Source organism: Eucyclogobius newberryi, unplaced genomic scaffold (assembly GCF_026437365.1).
Source record: "Eucyclogobius newberryi isolate DKJ021-1_F unplaced genomic scaffold, fEucNew1.0.hap1 SCAF_2, whole genome shotgun sequence".
NCBI lineage: Eukaryota > Metazoa > Chordata > Actinopteri > Gobiiformes > Gobiidae > Eucyclogobius > Eucyclogobius newberryi.
In genome coordinates this window covers 10,093,216-10,113,701 of record NW_027315834.1, presented here as the reverse complement: position 1 = coordinate 10,113,701, position 20,486 = coordinate 10,093,216, and the positions used below count along the sequence as shown (strand labels likewise).

The 20,486-nt window shown below is 40.2% G+C and overlaps 1 protein-coding gene across 1 annotated transcript in view; it reads right to left on the bottom strand.

The window, feature by feature from the left end:
* LOC140366953 (voltage-dependent N-type calcium channel subunit alpha-1B-like) overlaps positions 1 to 20,486 on the bottom strand; it is a 197,768-nt gene that overhangs the window by 42,489 nt on the left and 134,793 nt on the right. Inside the window, exons 25-29 of the mRNA XM_072453216.1 lie at positions 16,432 to 16,491; positions 14,082 to 14,188; positions 3,742 to 3,838; positions 1,652 to 1,812; positions 1,389 to 1,532 (exon numbers count right to left, since the gene is read on the bottom strand). Coding sequence (XP_072309317.1) covers positions 1,389 to 1,532; positions 1,652 to 1,812; positions 3,742 to 3,838; positions 14,082 to 14,188; positions 16,432 to 16,491 — 569 coding nt within the window. The remainder of the gene's footprint in view (positions 1 to 1,388; positions 1,533 to 1,651; positions 1,813 to 3,741; positions 3,839 to 14,081; positions 14,189 to 16,431; positions 16,492 to 20,486) is intronic.

Sequence of the window (20,486 nt, the reverse complement as noted above, 5' to 3'; positions counted from 1 at the left end):
AAAACTTTGCTCTACAACAAAGCTTGACTCTCAGGTGGCGGATCCTCCCTCAAAAAGTGACAAAGTGCACCTTAAAGTGGTTTTCTCTCCTCTGAAGCGGTCTAAAGTTGATGAGAACGACACAAATGCTGCTGATGCTCAGTTTGTGCTGCTCAGAGTCAGACGAGCGCTGACGTGAGGAGGCCTGATTGCTCCTTCAGAGAATACACAGTGGTCATTAGGCTCAGACATCATTTACCACGCTGCGTCTGCTCCAGCAGGTGTGTCAGCTCTAACTGCTTTAGACACAGAGGTACGCCGTCAAAAAGACAAGAAGAGAGACCTATTCTGATGTGACTGAAGACGTTTGTGTGTTTTCTACTTTTATAGAAGTAAAGCTGGGCCATGTAACAATGTATTGTAAAAGAAAATATGTACAATACAATAAAACGTTGCCAAGTAGTCAAAAATGTAACTCATGTAAGTGTAACTCGAGTGTTGCTACTTTCAGTGATGTAATGATGTATTTGGGACAACTATTACCTAAGAAAACGTAACTGTCTGGACATTATAAATGACATCAATTTGAACACAAAAAAAGAAAAAAAAAATCATATCAGCAGAAAAATAAACACAAATTGATTTTCTAATGCCCCTTTCCATGGAATAAAGTAAAAGTTTTTTTTTCCCAGTACAGAAACATTGCTCTCAGGGTGAAAATGTGACTGCTGTAAGCTGTCAGTATCTGGTCGTACATAGACTGTTTTATTCTCCTCAAAGCAGGAAGTGCACGGTTAGCATGCTAGTTTTTCTTAGCGTTATTGCTTTGGTCCTGGAAAGTTTTGAAAATGCTTGTTATAAGTCATCTCGGTGAATAATTAGGATGCTCAGAAGGCGTTAGTTAAGTGAGGAATAAGTTTGGACTTCTGCAAAGGATTTAGAATAACCTCGTTCTGTTTTTCACATACTTACTTCGGTAAATATCAGATAAAAGCTCATTTAGGAGGCAATATCATTCACGCTCATGTTTTTCACAAATAGCTGCATTTCCAATATATTGTATGGAGTAAAATACATTTTTCTGAACTATAACAAATTGAAAGTCAGACACAGGCACTTTAATAAAGGTTAAGTGTAGTTTTAAGAGAAAGTGTGGTTAAAGCTGAGGTAAAACTAAAGTATAGTTAAAGCTGAGGTAAAACTAAAGTATAGTTAAATCTGAGGTAAAACTAAAGTATAGTTAAAGCTGAGGTAAAACTAAAGTATAGTTAAATCTGAGGTAAAGCTAAAGTATAGTTAAAGCTGAGGTAAAACTAAAGTATAGTTAAATCTGAGGTAAAGCTAAAGTGTGGTTAAAGCTGAGGTAAAGCTAAAGTCTAATTATCAAAGCTGAGGTAAAGTGGACTCACAGCGGCCAGCCTTCCCCGGTGGACACAGTGAAGAGTGTGAGGAAAGCCCAGAGCACGTTGTCGTAATGGAACTCGTACTTCCTCCACTCCCTGGACTGAGCGGCCACGGCCATGCCCTCGTGGTCATGATGCAGGAACTGACCCCTGATGAACACACAGACAAAAGAGAGGTTGTCACACAGAACAGAACCAAGAGACCCTAGAATCTGCCCCTGGGATCCCTGAGTCTAACATGTTGTTTTTAAGCAGATGATAAGAGTCACCTGCAGTCCCTTTCCAGGCCCTTGGACTTGTCGGTGCAGTAGAAGAACTTTCCTTTGAAGAGCTGCACCGCGATGACAGCGAAGATGAACATGAAGAGGATGTAGACGATCAGTATGTTCAGCACGTTCTTCAGAGAGTTCACCACACAGTCAAACACCGCCTGAAACACACAACAATAATCAAGAAATGTATTTCCTTTTTTTTTTACACATTTTTAGTCCGTTTTAATTTATTTGATTTAATGACATTTTGAGAGTAATATTTTTTCAGCAACTAATGATTAATAAGTCAAACAATAATTTATATCGAACATTGAAGCTTTTTGAATACATCAGCCAAATAAAGGCTGAAATATGGTGACTGAAATCATGTTTATATAAAGTGTATATTAATATTTTGACATTTTGATTTGTCTTGTTAATAAAAAAGGTATTTTTGTTTGTGTTTTAAAGTTGGTATAGGCCAGATAATTATTAAGATTATCAAAATACAACTATGATTATTTTTATAGTCGACTAGTTGCAATTAGTGAATTAATCGTGAGTCAATTAAACCCGAGTTATGTTTTTTAACCGTAACCGTAACCACTGTTCCAAGAGATATGAAGTAGCAGCATGTTCAAATCAATTACTGACTTTACTGACAAGAATCATCATTTTGATTGATAAAGAGGTGTAAAAGTTGTGGAGGTTTTTGTGATTGGTAATACCGCAGTAATTAGTATCGCTGCAAAGTACTTTTTGGGTTATTTTTTTTTAATATCAATACTCAATACTGGACTTACCTTATGGGTGAAGGCATTTCAATAAACATGTGTATAAAAAACATAAGATGGTTCAGTCCAATCTGCTACTGGTGTCTAAAACGGATTCCTAACCATCGCATTTACATTATAATCAGAATCATAGCAATACTCCCATACCTAGTAGGTGCATTTAGTGTTTAGGTTCTCAAATTAATCACCTACACCTGATCATTTCCTGTTAAATGATGACAAGAGGAATTCAATTAGTTTGTTAGCTCGATCCCAGCTTCCACCAGTGTATATCACAGTTGTTTGTCCTTGAGAAACACACTTACAACAAAACCTGTCTTACCTCCAGTGTCTCCATTCACTCACTAGTGTTTCAATGTGTGTGATTAGGTGAATGTTGCCAAATGGAGGTGGAATAACACTAACTGACACAATTTTCTATTTACCATCTGAAATCCAGCCACACAAAACATGGGGTTTAGTGCGTACATGGCTTTTATATTTCAGGCTTCTATAAACACTTGTCCTCATGTGAGCCTGTGAGCACCCGTCAGCCTCCCTCTGTCAAACGTCTGTGCTGCCTCAAAGCGAACGTGTGTGTGGAGTGATGGCGCTCCACCAGCCTGTCTGTCTATCAGCCTGTCTGTGTGTAAGTGTGTGTGTGTGTGTGTGTGTGTGTGTGTCTGTCAGAGCACCAGGCCCAGATCAGAGAGTCCTGCCATCTTCCATCTGCCTCAATCATCTCCTCTCTTACTCCTGTCACATCCACACAGCCTCTGTCACTGTTGTATCGACGACACCATAAAGCTCAAGTCCTTTTACACTTTTTAAAAAAAAATCCTGCGCTCAGTCATTCAGATCTGAAAAATGTATTTACGCTGCTCAAACTCCTCTTCTAGTGGCTGTATACATTCTGGTATACAATTGGTTTACTTTTTTCTGATTTTCTTTTTCTTAGTTTTGTATATGTTTTGAATAAATGTTGCTTCTTTATTAGAAAAGTGATTATTCTTTTGATTAATGTATTATTTGTTTGGACTGCGAAAGGAATATAATAATATTATTACAAAATTTGGAGGAGATGCCGTTGGAGTATTTATTTTTATTGTATTTATTTATTTGAGATATTTCCTGACAAAATTAGTTTTCCATCAAAAACACTAAATTCCCATGTTTTTATGACATTACATTTTACCACAACAATCGTTTTCCTCCCAAATGTACGGCTTATTCAATTTTCTCGCGTGCTGTACATTCTGGTAGATCCTTTATCTTATTTCAACCCCCCCAAACTAAACGTAACCCCAGTTCTGCGACTCCCCAGGCGTGTCTGACCTTAAGTTTGGGCAGGCGTTTGATGGTCTTGAGTGGCCGCAGCACTCTCAGCACGCGCAGAGACTTGATGGTGTTGATGTCTTTGCCCTTGGTCCCTCTGTGTGGAACCAGAGTTCAGTCAGCGCTCAAAAATAACAAAGCATTACAGAGCATCGCAGTAGGAGCTGATGGGATAAGAGTTAGTGCTCATGCAGAGATGTTTTATTCTACAGAGACTACACGATTTGGGAATTCAATCACAAAGGGATTAGGTGGAAATCTGTCCGGGGTCAAGAAGTGGGAAGATTCTCAAAATATCTGCAATCTTGTGAAGGCTGTTTGGTTATATCTCAAATTTGCTACAAAAAGAGCAGACTAAAACAAGAACGGGAAAAGAAAACTATAGCACGTTGCAATGTAAATGACTCTTTCATAAACAGGCTTAACACATAGGATTTATGTTGAACTACAACCACTACTGTACAGCTGCTATTGCAACTCTCTGTGCTACAATTCTTGCTATCACGGATCTTTATCTGGTCATCATCATTATCTAATTATCTAATCAGCTATCCTCAATCAGCATTTCAGTTATATGCAGGAAAAATCTGGAACGGTCTCCATGAATATGTGAGACAGACCTCTACTCATAGGCTCAAAGCAGTTCTGTTAAAAGGATTTTATCTTAAAATGATATAACATATACATTATTTTTATTGTATTTAATTTTATTCTTGTATTTCTTTTAATTTGTTTTCATACATTATCTTTATTTATTTGCATTTGGGGATTTTAATGCATCTTCCCTGTTCTGTAAAGCATTTTGAATTACAGATAAACCTGCCTTGTTTGGCCTTATAAACCATGTTGTCTCTGTGGAATAACTATACACTAAACTATACAATGTCTCCCGTCAACAAATGCAAAGAAGGTTGGCAGTTCTTTGTCTGGAGAATCAGATGCGGCATCAAACCAGGGGAGGGGGACGACATCACTGCTACGTTAATAACACGGAGCGGGGCCGTCGCTCACATCCGCACGGTGACGACGGGGGCCCAACTAACCAGTCACACACATCGCACGCCTTCAACCCACACCAACATGGCCGCCACCGCCTTCTTCTACACCCATGGACAAGAACGGAGTGAGGTTATCATAGTTCGGAGACTACATGTGGATTATGTTGCTTTCGTGGCAGTCGGGTCAGTAGTGTTATCGTTTATTTTCGTTTGTGATGGAAACGGTTTGAGCAGATGCGTTTATACTCTGCCCTGTCCTTGTTTACGCTCATAATTGTGTCGGTTTAATTGCTAATGCTAGAAGAAAGTATGACCTGCAAGCTACAGAATTCTGAAAAGTGTCACTTCCATCACTTGATATCCTTCTATGTGTTTAATGAGCTGATACCAATATACGATACTTGCCTTGCTGCTGTGACTGCTAACAGATCATGCCGATACCAATATTAATGCACACAATAACCTTATGTAAAATGTATGTAAGTGGGATTGTGGCGTATAAAAGTATTTGTTTCACTGTTGTGTGATGTATTTTGGCCTGATCTGAGAATGCGACGTGAGACAGCAAAAAAATATCAGAGCCAAATTTGGACCGCTCTCCCGTCAAGGGAGCTAATTATCGGAATAGTCTTCCTGTGACAATAAGAGAACGTCTGTCATGGTCCACTTCATAAACAATAAAAAGCGGATGAAGGAAAACCAAGTATCTGAGCCGTTTAAGTCTGGCCTTTTGTTCTTCTGTGTCCAATGTTTTTTAACTGTCTTCAGTGTAACCGGCCAATCTTTGCTATAATCTGGCATTTTTAAACTCAAACGGTTGATGGTCATTAATATGCAATGTCCCTATAAAAAAAATATTCTAAAAGTCTCCTATGGACAGGTGTTGAAAATTAGCTTATTTTGCTATAACACTTAAAACATTGCATCTAGTTCGTCCAATGCTATGTCCATATTAAATAAAATAAAATAAAATATATATATATATATATATATATATATATATATATATATATATCAATACCGATATTTCTTTTAGACCTGAACTTCAACTTAAACATGTGACTACTTTTGAGAATCTATCTTTTTCTACCATTATATTTTCGTTATCATTATCATTTTTTTCCTAAGGAGTTTGTGGCCCTTAGTCTTTATTGTACAGGACAGTGCAGCGCGAAATGGGGATGAGCTTGCAAAACGTCAGAGCCGGAATCAAACTCACGACTCTGCGGCCAGTCCACGCACGCGGCACACCTTTGTGTTTATATTTAGACCCCCGAACTGACCGTGTTTTCACTCCGGTCCACAAGGGGAAGGTCACTCGCACATGACTTGAGACACCTGATTGGCACTGGAGCGTGTGTAACTCTCATACAAAGCCACATCGCTGCTATTTTTACCCCTGGATGACACATAGTCTATAAAGAAGCATGGTTCCATACAGTCGCAGCTTGGGGGGGATCAATGCAAAAAAAAAAAAACCACAACCAAGTCTGAGAGAGAGAGAGAGAGAGAGAGAGAAAGAAGCATGCAGCGTTCATGCTCAGATGACCCGGTTATCACTAAGGCATGCAATCTGCAAAAACAGTGCACGTCTTTGCTTTTCAAACAGCATTAACGCGCTCACAGTAGCTTTCAAAAGGAGGGAGGGGTCAGCAGGAGGAGGAGGAGCTGTGATTGGTTGAAACTGCGGCCGGGGCGACGCGGTGTCAGCGGTCAGCTTTAGGTTACTGCGTGGAGGCGTTCACTGGACATGGGTCACTTTTTTAATCGTTTATATTAGACACTGTATTTTTACTTACTTATTGTTCTTTACTATATATACATCGTTTTAAAAAAAAAAAATAGTAATATAGTAAATGAAAAATTGTCCAATAATTTCATACAATTTTATTACATTTTTCACCAATTACTTTACTCATTTCTTTAATTGCGCGCTTATGAAAAAGAGAATAGTATCAATACCCGGTCCGATGAGTATCTATAGCTTTGATAAAAGTGCTTTTGACAGTGGGACGATAGTACAACGCCGCTCTGTTTCTAAAAACGTCAAAGATTTGTCGAGAGCTTTAATGAGACAGCGTGGACGGTCCGTACTTTGGGCATTATCGGGACTGGGTCTAATTGTTCAGAGAGTGGAGAGATTAAGGTAAACGGATCGATCGACGTCGCGGTTTGATCTGCAGGCTTAAGCGTGGATCAATACTCTCCAGCCACTCCACTCTAATAACGGAACATATTAGTCAATCTATGCATTGTCAGCCTTTTATTTAAATCTTTTTTTCTTCTTGTATCATCTCAAATAGAGAGTCTTACAACAGCTCCTTCTCTCCGTTCTTCAGAAAGCCACAAGGGCCCAAATATTGTTTCGCAGTCTCAATATTGGCCCAACGTGCTTTCGGATAAGGGACGGGGGACCGGGACGGGGGGTGTCAAATCTCGTTGGGATCGAGAGGAATCATTCAAGACAAGCCGTTTAAAGGGTCTGGGAAAAGGGGGGAGGGGAGAATGGGTTTATGTTGGAGTCCGGACATTTCCCACCTGGCAATGCTTTGCTGAGATCTGACAAGAAGAACAGCGATAAACGACAAGTTTAAACAGAAAGAGAAATAAAAGACAAGTTCAAGAAGAGAGAGAGAAAGAAATAAGGACAAATTCAACAAGAAAAAGAGAAAGAAATAAGGACAAGTTCAACAACACACGGAAAGAAAAGACAGGAGACAGAGAGAAGAAGTTCAACAACAAACGGCAGCGAAGGACAGAGCAAAACAGGAGAAAGAGAGAGAAATATAAAATATTGCAGTTTTAAGAGGAAGAAAACAATGATTCTAATCTTGAAGCAGCTGAATAAAGGATATTAGCAGTTAAAGGTACTGTGTGCAAAATGTGCTAGTTGAAAAGTGTTACATCAGGCACTTTCAAAACACCGTCTTCTTTTCTAATTGGACCCTTAAAAAGCACAATATTTGATTCAACCATGTTTCAATTGGTTACGGTGTCTAGTGCTTGCCTGGAATGTTCAACAGAATGACATTAAAACAGGCTTATCTCCATTTTAAGGAATAAATATCTAAAGCAAGACAGATTATTGAATTGATCCCGTAAATCCATTAATTTGTTCATTTTCTTAAGTTTCTCAAACCATCTGTACAAGTTTCTGTCTGTTGTCTTGTTACCACTGCAACACGCCTCAGAAATACAAAACACATACACAGTATCAATTCCATACTGTGGAACATTCTCAGCGCCGCAGTAACATTGCTGTACGGGTGGCGTCATGCGCACAGTACCTTTAATATCACAGTCATTTCTCAAGATTTAATCCTTCGAAAACGGACTCAAAATATCATCAATAAATTACATTAAATACAATATTGCAACAGGACATTATTACAAACCTGTTCTGCCTTGAGTTAAAAGCAATATACACCACAGATATACAGTATATACACAGATATACACTATAATTATACACAGATATACATTATATACACGTAGCAGATGCCAAGAACAAACATACAACATATTAAATATAGAACACTGCAGTGACACAGAAGTGCAGGATAAAACAGCAAGACAAATACATTCAGACATGTTTATGGATGACTGGGTTTCATGGGACGACACGAGGGGACCAGTGGACAAGGGGACCAGTGGACGACGGGTTCGGTTAATATGAGAGACGAAGACGAAATGCACAAAGTCTGACGCTACAGGGTCAACGCTCGATCCAGTGGGAATGTATTTATTGATTAACTAACTGCTTTAAATGCTGCGTTGTTACCAGAGGTGGAAAGTAAAGTATTACAAATACTCATGTTGTGATGATTGAGTAGATTATTGGGGTATTTGTATCTCTTTTTTCCTCTTGAAATTAAGTATTTGCTCCTCTTTCCTACAGCACCTGTTACATTAACGCATTCACTCCGCCCGTCTTTTCATGTTGTTTTCAGCTTTAACCCTCCACCGCAGCAGCAGAGCCATCAGCCTCCTTTATTATTCATTCAAAATTCCTGTATCTAAAATGTTGATGAAAATATTTGACATTACGAACGGAAACGCAGTCTTATCAGGAGCCGCTCTTCAGAAGCTAAGGCTAAAGCTAATGCAGAACTCACTGTGACTTTGATCAAGAATATCAGTTAACTTCAGGAAAATGTCAAGTCGAGTTTAACATTTCTTAACTGTAATAATTGTGCTAAATTAAATTCATCTACCCAAGCGCCTAGTTAAATAATATGTGTATGTTTTCTCTTTCTGTAACATTTACCTGTAGATGGAAATGATTAGACATTATAAATATTTACCTGAATAATATCAATGAAAAATACAATAAATAATCGTAATCTGGACTCTACAGTCTTTAAAACCCAACCAAAAACACCATTATATAAAAAAAGACAGTGGCATTTTAAATAAAAATATCAAAAAAGGCCATATTTCGCCCATTAAAAAAAAAAAAAATCTCAAAGTAGAAAAGAAATACCATATAGTCATTATTTTTTGTCCTATTGTGAATTATGTCATATTACACGTCACATCATACGTTCAGAATTGATTTTTTTTTTAAGAATTCAACCTTTATATTTAATTTGATCTTGTAGCGTAATTAAAAATAAATGTCTCATCTAACAGCTCATACAGTGCATAATACAAAAAACAAATTATTACACCATTGACGAGTGAAATTGCCATGTTTGTAGGCGCTTTCCCCTTTTCCTTTATGTTTATTCAGGCTCCATGACTCAATAGTGGAACAAGATTTCTGACCTATAAAACACACTCCGTTTCATACAAAAGGGCCCACTTCTAATTACTGTCAATTTAGAAGCCCAAATGTCAGGGAGAAAAGAGCAAAGCGATTTGATGATTTAACCAGAGCAAAATGAGTGATCTGGAAGACACGTCCCCCAGAGTCACGTTTCATTTGAATGTGAATGGTGCGGCGCAGAGATACTTTATAATCCATTTTGTCAAATCCTGTGGGTGCTTTGTAAAGATGACAAGCCTTTTGAAGCCATTGTTCGTGAGAGTACAACTGTGCGGCAAAAAGACAACTATCCACGAGTTCAAATAATTGTAAGGACCACTACAGCGGTCGTTTCTTTTGTACATTGAGACTTTTTAAATACAAAATTGATGACATATGGTGACTGAAGGTTTCCAAGTACAGAATGTACTTCACACAGATCTTCTCTGTCAGGTTTCAGGGCTGTCGCTGGGCAACACAGAATTTCAGGTCCCTACAAAGATCCTATGGGATTTAGGTCTGGAGTCTGGCTAGGCCAATCCAGAAGCTTGATATGTTTCTTATGGAGCCACTCCTTGGTTATCCTGGCTGTGTGCTTCGGGTCATTGTCATGTTGGACGACCCAGCTATGACTAGGGATGAATACCTAAACCCAAGTTCAGGTTCAAGTCCGGATTCGAATCCAGAGGTTTAGGTTCAGGTCCGGACCTAATGAGTCCGGCTGAACAACCAGTTTTGCATAATGTTATAACAGCGTAACACAAGCTACTTCGCTAAATTGAGTGGAAGACACATGAACAAGGACGACTATCAAACACAAGGCTTATCTGCAGAGTGAAATAAACTCAATTTATCTGGTTTATTCACTGTTTTTAACAGAAGTTACAACTTACAAATCACAAGCTGCTAGCTGCTAACACACATTCATGTGTTTTACTAGAGGAACAACCTCCGAACAAGAGCAAGTTGTGTATTGGTTTTGGGGCGGCTGTTTCAGCTGATACTTTGTCAAGTGTATTACTGGTTTGACTGGGCTGTTCCCCACACTTGAAGTTTAATGCCTTTAGATATATTTCCATTCTTTAATTTTGCAGATCCATTGGCATCAAAGTCATGTAAAAACCTTCAAAAACTAGCATAACAGTCAACTAGAACCACTATAAATCAATCAACTTAGCAGTATCAAAAATAGAATATGAAAATATTTTACACTACACACAATACATCATATTAACAGCATTAAACACAAGACCATATTTAACAACTGTAGAATACAAATACTATTACAAAATATAAGCTCCAATTAATGAATCCAGCAATCAAACAATATTACTTTGACTTAGTGTTTACTTAGATGTATAAATATGTATATTGCACATTAACCCACTGAAATAAATGCTACATCACACCACAACATATTACAGTTATTTTATTCATATTGTAGCGACCCTAGTCTCTAGTGCGCGTGCGCGGTCTTTGGGGCGGAGCTAAGATAAGATATTCCTTTATTGTCCCACATGGGGAAATTTCATAATTTCCCCATTTCATAATTTCCCCATGCTAAGAGCGGGCTCAGGAGACGAGGTGATTTCTGATGTTCCTGTTCCATCACCATGGTTACGGCCGACAGTAACCAACTCTGTTCAAGAAATAAAGTGGCAACTTGTGAGCACTAAACCAGCATTACTGACCTGAGCGAGAAGTTACAATATTTACACCCAAACCAAAGCACAACCCGCTCCTTTAACAAGCGTCTTAAACTAACTCACGGAGCAGCACAAGCGGCGACGCACGCAGCGACTTAAAACGATTCAATTAAGCCAGCGATCTTCCCGAATGTTCGGTCTCTCGCGTCTTTAAACTCATTGCGCTGCTTCAACTTCTGCCGCGCGGAAGACGCGAATATCGCTGATGGCTCCGGGTGCGCCATTGACAGCGATGTCAGAGTTTACGTCTTTTCTAGCGCGAATTTCGCGATCTATGGAAGGTTTAGGATGGTTTAGATTCTAGAACGTAAAGGATATAGAATGTGAGTGGTAGATTTTTAATGAGTCCGGATCCGGTCCGTCGTAGCGGTACGCATCCCTAGCTATGACCCATCTTCAATGCTTTGAGGGATTCATTCTCTCCTTAATACAATGCAGTCGCCCTGTTCCCTGTGCAGAAATTGTTGCATGATGTTTCCACCCCTATTCTTCACACTAGGGACTGTGTTCTTGGGATGGTACTCATCCTTCTTCTTCCTCCAAAGACGGCAAGCTGAGTTTATACCAAATGTTCTATTTTGGTTTCATCTGACCACATCACTTTCTCCCATGAGTCTTCTGGATCATCCAGATGGTCATTGGCAAACCTCAGACGGGCCTGGACATGTGCTGATTTAAGCAGGGGAACCTTCTGTGCGATGCATGATTTTAAACCATGACAGTGTAGTATTACCTTTGATTTTTACCTTTAGGTCACTGACCAGCTCCTCCTGTGTAGTTCTGCGCTGATTCCTCACCTTCCTTATGATCATTGAGACCCCTTGAGGTGAGATCTTGCATGGAGCCCCAGTACGAGGGAGATTGACAGTCATCAGCCTCTTCCATTTTCTAACAATTGCCCCATAGCCCTTTCCAGTCTTGTGGAATTTTGTCTCTGCTGTCTTTTGACAGCTCTTTGGTCCTGCCCATGGTAGTAGTTGGAGTCTGACTGATTGTGGGGAGGACAGGTGTCTTTATGCAGTTAATGAGCTCAAACGGGTGCTACTAATTTAGATTACTAAGTGGAGCAGAGGTGGACTTTTTAAAGGCAGACTAAGACTCTGAGAGCCAGAATTCTTGCTGAATGACAGGTGTTCAAATACTACTAAAAAGCAATCAGAGAAGTTGATACGTTTAATGCCATAATGTGGAATATTCCAGGCAACGTAGAAACATCTCCATGGAGACCAGCAGGTGGGGTACCCTTCACCAGAAAAGAGACAACCATTGCCAGTGATTGAATGGGTTTTGAGTTAAGTTTAGCAACAATAATGACAGCCGAAGCACTGCATTACAGTAATATAGTCATAGCTGTCCTGGGCCTGACTGACAGAAAAGTGTCAGTCAATCTGCACCAGCCGCTCAAGTAACTTATGTAGACATCACATCAGGGCGGCGACCAATGATTATTTCAGTAGTCCACTGGTCAGCAAGTATCCTTTGTGCTGTTAAAAGGATCATGTAAAAACAGGTCACTGATGAGATGTAAATGCCACACAAACATGTTACGTAAAAACAGACAAGAGTGAAATGCCATGGACTTTGATCGAGGGAAGTGGCGGCGACGATAAGAAATGACACGGTCTGACATTTGCCGGAGACGAGCGGGACAAACGGGCGGGACAGACGCTGATAGTGGAATGGACGGGTGAAAAGAGACAGGTTTTACCCCATGAGGCTCCTGTAAGCGGATCCAGCCAGAAGACAGAGGACAGGCAGAAGACGTAAGACTTTGTTCACAGCGGGACACAAGAGTCAGCAAAGGACAGTGAAAATACAGCAAACTTACGAAAAGAGCATCAATTACCGGTAATGTCAGCATTCTTCGAGCTTTTGATTGAACGTAATGTGTGATGTGCAGTGGGTCGGATTATTGTAGCACGAAAGAGTGCACAAAGCTAAAGAGTGCTAGGTATAAGCAATACAACGCACTGTAATAACACAATAATAAATGAGTAATAGGCTAGTGTTTAAAAACTAGTGTCCAAAACGTCCTTCTTTACCATAATATAAATTCATCAAACATATATAGCACTTTACAAAAGAGACAAAGTAAAAGGACAACAATTTCTTCGTAATTTGTCCATTTGCCAAAACACTTGATGTTTGCTATAAAGTTTAAACATCTATAGGTAGGATTTTTATGTATTATTTTTTCTTAAGTGGTATTTTGTTTTTAAGTCTAGCAAAAAACTTTGGACAAGGGATCACATATTAATGGAATAAATATATAAACGCTTAATTAACTCACATATTTTAATCATTAACAATTTTCAAATTAAAATTCAAATTCTTCTTGCAGAATAAACCAAATTAATGATTCAAATTAAAAGTGATTTAGGCAATAGCTCACTTAATTAAAAGCGAATTAACCACAAGTAAACATAGATGGGTAGTACATTTTCTTGAATAACTTTTTCATACAATTTTACTTTTCAGTGCAGTTTTCAAACACTCCTACTTGAGTAACATCTTGTACAGTGTATTGATCTCTTACTTGAGTAAAAGTTTTAGTTCCTCTTCTCACTGTGAGTAAATCTTCATGTCACAAAAGCTTACTAAACACAAAATTATTTGAACATTTGTGTTTCTTGTGCCGCTCCTTCGGACATGATTTAGTTAGTCTGTTTTTTGTGTTTTTCCTTTGAAAATACAGGATTCTGAGCATGATTTAATTTAAAGTTCAGATGTTACGTCGTTTTACTTGAGTAGTAGTTTACGTGACTCTTATTTGAGCACAATTTTTGGCTACTCTACCCACCTCTCCAAGTAACAAACACAAAACATAAGACGTTTAAGATTTCCTTGTGGCAAAGTCAATAAAGAATGAAAAGAATAAAGTGGACTTACGAGCAGGCGAAGGCCACCAGAGCTCCACTGACCACGATGAAGTCCAGAATGTTCCACAAGTCCCGGAAATACGAGCCCGAATGAAGGAGCAGGCCCAAGTCAATCATCTGCACACAGACACACACACAAACTTATGACGCTATGATCCTGGTTTAGTCCTGGGTTTAATCCTGGTTTAGTCCTGGTTTAGTCCTGGTTTAGTCCTGGTTTAGTCCAAGTCCAGGCCTGGCTAAGTGAGGGTTTAGAACTGTTTTAGTCCTGAATTAGACCTTGTCCTCATTTAGGCTTCATTCACACTTAAAATTTGAACTAAACTAGGACTAATTAGGGATTTGGGATTAGTTTCCCTGGTTGAGGTTGAATCCTGACTTGGTCCTGGTTTAGTCATAGCCCAGTCCTGGGTTCGTTCTCCTTGTTTAGTTTGGGTTTTGTTCAGGTTTAGCCCTAGTTTTGCCCTGGTCCAGTCCTCATGGTTCAGTCCAAGTCCAGTACTGGTTCAGGTCAAGTCCAGTCCTCCTGGTCCAGTCCTCATGGTTCAGTCCAAGTCCAGTACTGGTTCAGTCCAACTCCAGTTATCCTGGTCCAGTCCTCCTGGTTCAGCCCAAGTCCAGTTCTCCTGGTCCAGTCCAAGTCCAGTTCTCCTGGTCCAGTCCTCCTGGTTCAGCCCAAGTCCAGTTCTCCTGGTTCAGTCCAAGTCCAGTACTGGCTTAGTTTCCTGAAGGGAATATTTGAGGACTTTTTCCCATTCAAAAGATATAATATTTATTGGATTGAGGTTGGGTTTAGTCCTGGTCCAGTCCAGTTTAAACCACTGGTCCAGTCCAGTTTAAACCCCTGTTCCAGTCCTGTTTAAACCCCTGGTCCAGTCCTGTTTAAACTCCTGGTCCAGTCCTGTTTAAACCCCTGATCCAGTCCTGCTTTACTCATTTTGCCATTGTTTATGATAATAATAAGTGCTATTAGTCTTGAGCACACAAAGCCACTTTACAGTCTCCATGCATTTACATACAAGGGTCAATCCCCTGCTGCCCACTCGCCTTACTTCTCTTGCTCATATTTCTTGTTTATTATCGGCTCATGATTGTGTGTGTGTGCTCTAAATGCAGAAGGAGAACACACAGTCATAAGGACTCATGAGGGACTTCCAAACAAGCAAAACATGTCCATTTACTCACAGAACAAGGCCTGCCTCCTTTACAGTGCATTAAATATGAATTCAGATCATGTTCATGTGCGGTTCTCCTGAGGAAAAAGCCACTTTGTGATGTAAACATGAGCCGCTTTCACAGCACTTAAATGTTTTATTGATGAAATGTGTGCGTAAGAGAAGTGACTTAACAGGTAGATGAGGTCATATTCAAAGCCCTGCACCTGAAACATGAATAAAGAACATTGACTGACAGCCCTGCCAACTTCTCTTGTCACTCAGACGTTGAACCATGACAGAGAAACAATCGTCTGGGGAAAAGCCAGTCTCCTTTCTGGTTTGTGGGCACCAGTGAGTTACAGTGTAAGCTAGAGAAAACGTGGAGAAGCAGCACCATTCTTAACAGGAAATAATGTAAAACAGGTCGGTAAAAACCGTAGATTAAATGGTTAGATTAACATATGATTGTATATTTGTGTCCTAATGCTGTAGAGAACGCGACCTGTGTCTATTAGAACATTATGAACATGAATATTCACCCTGAAAACACTGCACTGGTTTGTATTTTATGCACAATAAACTACACTACTAATCATGAACAAAAATCAGCTGATTATTAACTATAAGGTAAAGCTAGAAATAATTTACACATGTTGAGTAATAAATAACCATTCAATTCACAAAATTAAACTAATAATAATGATAATAACATAAACTAAACACTAAACACTAACCTTAATTCTAACCCTAGTCAATTATTATCAAATTATTAGATAGTTTTTCAGTGATGAATAAATGCTTTGTATCTATGACTTATTCTCTCTAGCCTTTATTATAATGCAACGTTTCCACCATTACATCATTCATAACATCTAAAATGGCCAAATTCCTGTAGGGTTTAGGGCGGGGTCATGATACATATCTTCAACATTGTGTCTATAGCTCATCACAATACATAAACGCTACATTAGGTGGCGTTTATGTATTGTGTAAATATGAAAATGTTGGCCAAAGTTACACATATTTTTAAGATTCTTGGTTTGTTGGTTCAGAGCTCGCCATGAACAGACTTTGAGTTTTTTTAATCGGATTTGAACAACTTTGGGCCCTGATTTGTCCTGATGAACCTCCCTCAGTCTGTCGGATAAGTAAGGGACAAGCCGTTTATTCATGATGGTCACAGTTTCCCCTCGCTTGTCTTACCTTAATGACCATCTCAAAGGTGAAGACTCCAGTGAAGACGTAATCCAGATATTTGAGCACCTGCAGAAGAGAAACAAGAGCATGTTGGTCTGTGGGGAAGCACAATGTTTGAAACAGAATATCAGTCACTATAAATGTATATGTTTGCATTTTTTTGCAATTAGTTATTTTGTGCTGATAGAGAACACTTTAAACGTACTGTAATTCAATTGTTGTTTTCTGGGTCTGTTTACACACACCCCACAGCTCTGTACTAGTGATTATTTATGACTCCTGCTGGTTGCTACGGTGACATGTCACTTTGAAGAAGCTTATCAGATCTGCAATTTCAACATGGGGTCAACTGACCTCTTTGAAGGTCATTTTAGATCAATATTGTGGTTTACAATGAACAAAATGTAAATAATTGAATAGCCTTGTAAATATCAGGAGGGAAATATATCCAATTTATGTAACCACAAACACAATGATTATTAAACTAGATTCAGTTCTATTAGAAGTCTTAGCTTCCTCGTGCCAAATGCCTTTGTGTTGATGGTATAAAGCAGAGCACACACAGAACACACACTGAGCACACACTGAGCACACACACAGAACACACACTGAGCACATACACAGAGCACACACACAGAACACACACTGAGCACACACAGAGCACACACAGATATCACACACAGAGCACACACACAGAGCGCACACACAGAACACACACACAGAACACACACAGAGAACACACAGAGATCACACACAGATCACACACAGAGAACACACACACAGAGCACACAGAGAACACACAGAGAACACTCAGAGCACATACACAGAGCACACACACAGAGCACACACAGAGCACACACACAGAGCACACACACAGAGCACACACAGAGATCACACACAGAGCACACACACACAGAGAGCACACACCAAGCACACACACAGAGCACACACAGAGCATACACAGAGCACACACACACAGAGAGCACACACTGAGCACACACACAGAGCACACACTGAGCACACACACAGAACACACACTGAGCACATACACAGAGCACACACACAGAATACACACAGAGCACACACAGATATCACACACAGAGCACACACACAGAGCACACACAAAGAACACACACAGAGCACACACAGAGAACACACACAGAGCACACAGAGAACACTCAGAGCACATACACAGAGCACACACAGAGCACACACACAGAGCACACACAGAGCACACACACAGAGCACACACAGAGATCACACACAGAGCATACACACACAGAGAGCACACACCAAGCACACACACAGAGCACACACAGAGCATACACACAGAGCACACACAGAGAACACTCAGAGCACACAAACAGAACACGCTGAGCACACACAAGAGCGCACAAAGAGCGCACACAGAGCACACACAGAGCACACACACAGAGCACACACACAGAGCACACTGAGCACATACAGAGCACACATACAGAGCACACACAGAGCACACACACAGAGCACACACACAGAGCACACACACAGAGCACACACACCGAGCGCACACACAGAGCACACACACAGAGCACACATGGACTACATGTTCTTGTGTCTCACTCTGTCAGCTTCACTGCACACACACACACCCACGTGCACAGTCCCCATCACGTGCGCACCGCCTCGTACCCTCGCTGCCCTGACTGCAATTTTAATTAGTTGTGCTTGTCTGTCAAAATACGGCAACTCAAGCCACGTCTCGTCTCTCATTTGCTACAAGTTTAAAAGGAGGTCTGTGGCGGTTAGATAAAAGCACATGCAGACGTTATGATGTCACCTCTACACGTGTGTTCCCTCCCCCGAGGCGCATGTCAGCTTCTATTAGCAGACAATTGTCAATCCAGCCTATAATGTTCATGTTGATGCATCATAAACCCATAGATTTGAAAAAAGATAAACAAAAAGATAGACAAATGCAATAAAATACACATGTGAATGTTTCAAAATGCAAATTTCTAAGATGGTTAGAATGTATTGCCTACATTTCATTGTCATTACCTTAATTATGTCAGTGTAATTATAAAATTCTTATCACTAACCAAACTGAACTAACTAACCTGTTCCTAAACCTATAGCTAACACCTAACACCTAACTATAACCACAACAACCACAACCATAACCACAACCATAACCACAACCTTAACCACGACCATAACCACGACCACAAGCACAACCACAACCATAACCATAACCACAACCATGACCACAACCACAACCACAACCACAACCATAACCACAACCATAACCACAACCACGACCATAACCACGACCACAAGCACAACCACAACCACAACCATAACCATAACCACAACCATGACCACAACCACAACCACAACCATAACCACAACCATAACCACAACCACGACCATAACCACGACCACAAGCACAACCACAACCACAACCATAACCATAACCACAACCATAACCATAACCATAACCATAACCACAACCATAACCATAACCACAACCATAACCATAACCACGACCACAAGCACAACCACAACCATAACCATAACCACAACCACAACCACGACCATAACCACGACCACAAGCACAACCACATCCACAACCATAACCATAACCATAGCCATAACCACAACCATAACCATAACCACAACCATAACCATAACCACGACCATAACCATAACCATAACCACAACCTTAACCACAACCACGACCATAACCACGACCACAAGCACAACCATAACCATAACCACAACCATAACCACGACCATAACCACGACCACAAGCACAACCATAACCATAACCACAACCATAACCATAACCACAACCATAACCATAACCATAACCACAACCATAACCATAACCACAACCATAACCATAACCATAACCACAACCTTAACCACAACCTTAACCACAACCATAACCACGACCATAACCACGACCACAAGCACAACCATAACCATAACCACGACCATAACCACGACCACAACCACAATCACAACCACAAGCACAAGCACAACCACAACCACGACCATAACCACGACCATAACCACGACCACAAGCACAACCACATCCACAACCATAACCACAACCATAACCACAACCACGACCATAACCACGACCACAAGCACAACCACATCCACAACCATAACCATAACCATAACCACAACCATAACCATAACCATAACCACAACCATAACCATAACCACGACCATAACCATAACCATAACCACAACCATAACCATAACCACGACCATAACCACGACCACAACCACAATCACAACCACAACCACAACCACGACCATAACCACGACCACAAGCAAAACCACAACCACAATCACAACCACAACCACGACCATAACCACGACCACAACCACAACCACAATCACAACCACAACCACAATCACAACCACAACCACAACCACAACCACGACCATAACCACGACCACAAGCACAACCACAACCATAACCACGACCACTAGCACAACCACAACCACAATCACAACCACAACCACGACCATAACCACGACCACAATCACAACCACAACCACAACCACGACCATAACCATAACCACAACCATAACCATAACCACAAGCAGAAGCACAACCACAACCACGACCATAACCACAACCACAACCATAACCATAACCACAACCATAACCATAACCATAACCACAACCATAACCATAACCACAACCATAACCATAACCACAACCATAACCATAACCATAACCATAACCATAACCACAACCATAACCATAACCACAACCATAACCATAACCATAACCACAACCATAACCATAACCACAACCATAACCATAACCATAACCACAACCATAACCATAACCTTAACCACAACCATAACCATAACCATAACCACAACCATAACCATAACCACAACCATAACCACAACCATAACCATAACCACAACCATAACCATAACCACAACCATAACCATAACCACAACCATAACCATAACCATAACCACAACCTTAACCACAACCATAACCATAACCATAACCACAACCATAACCATAACCACAACCATAACCA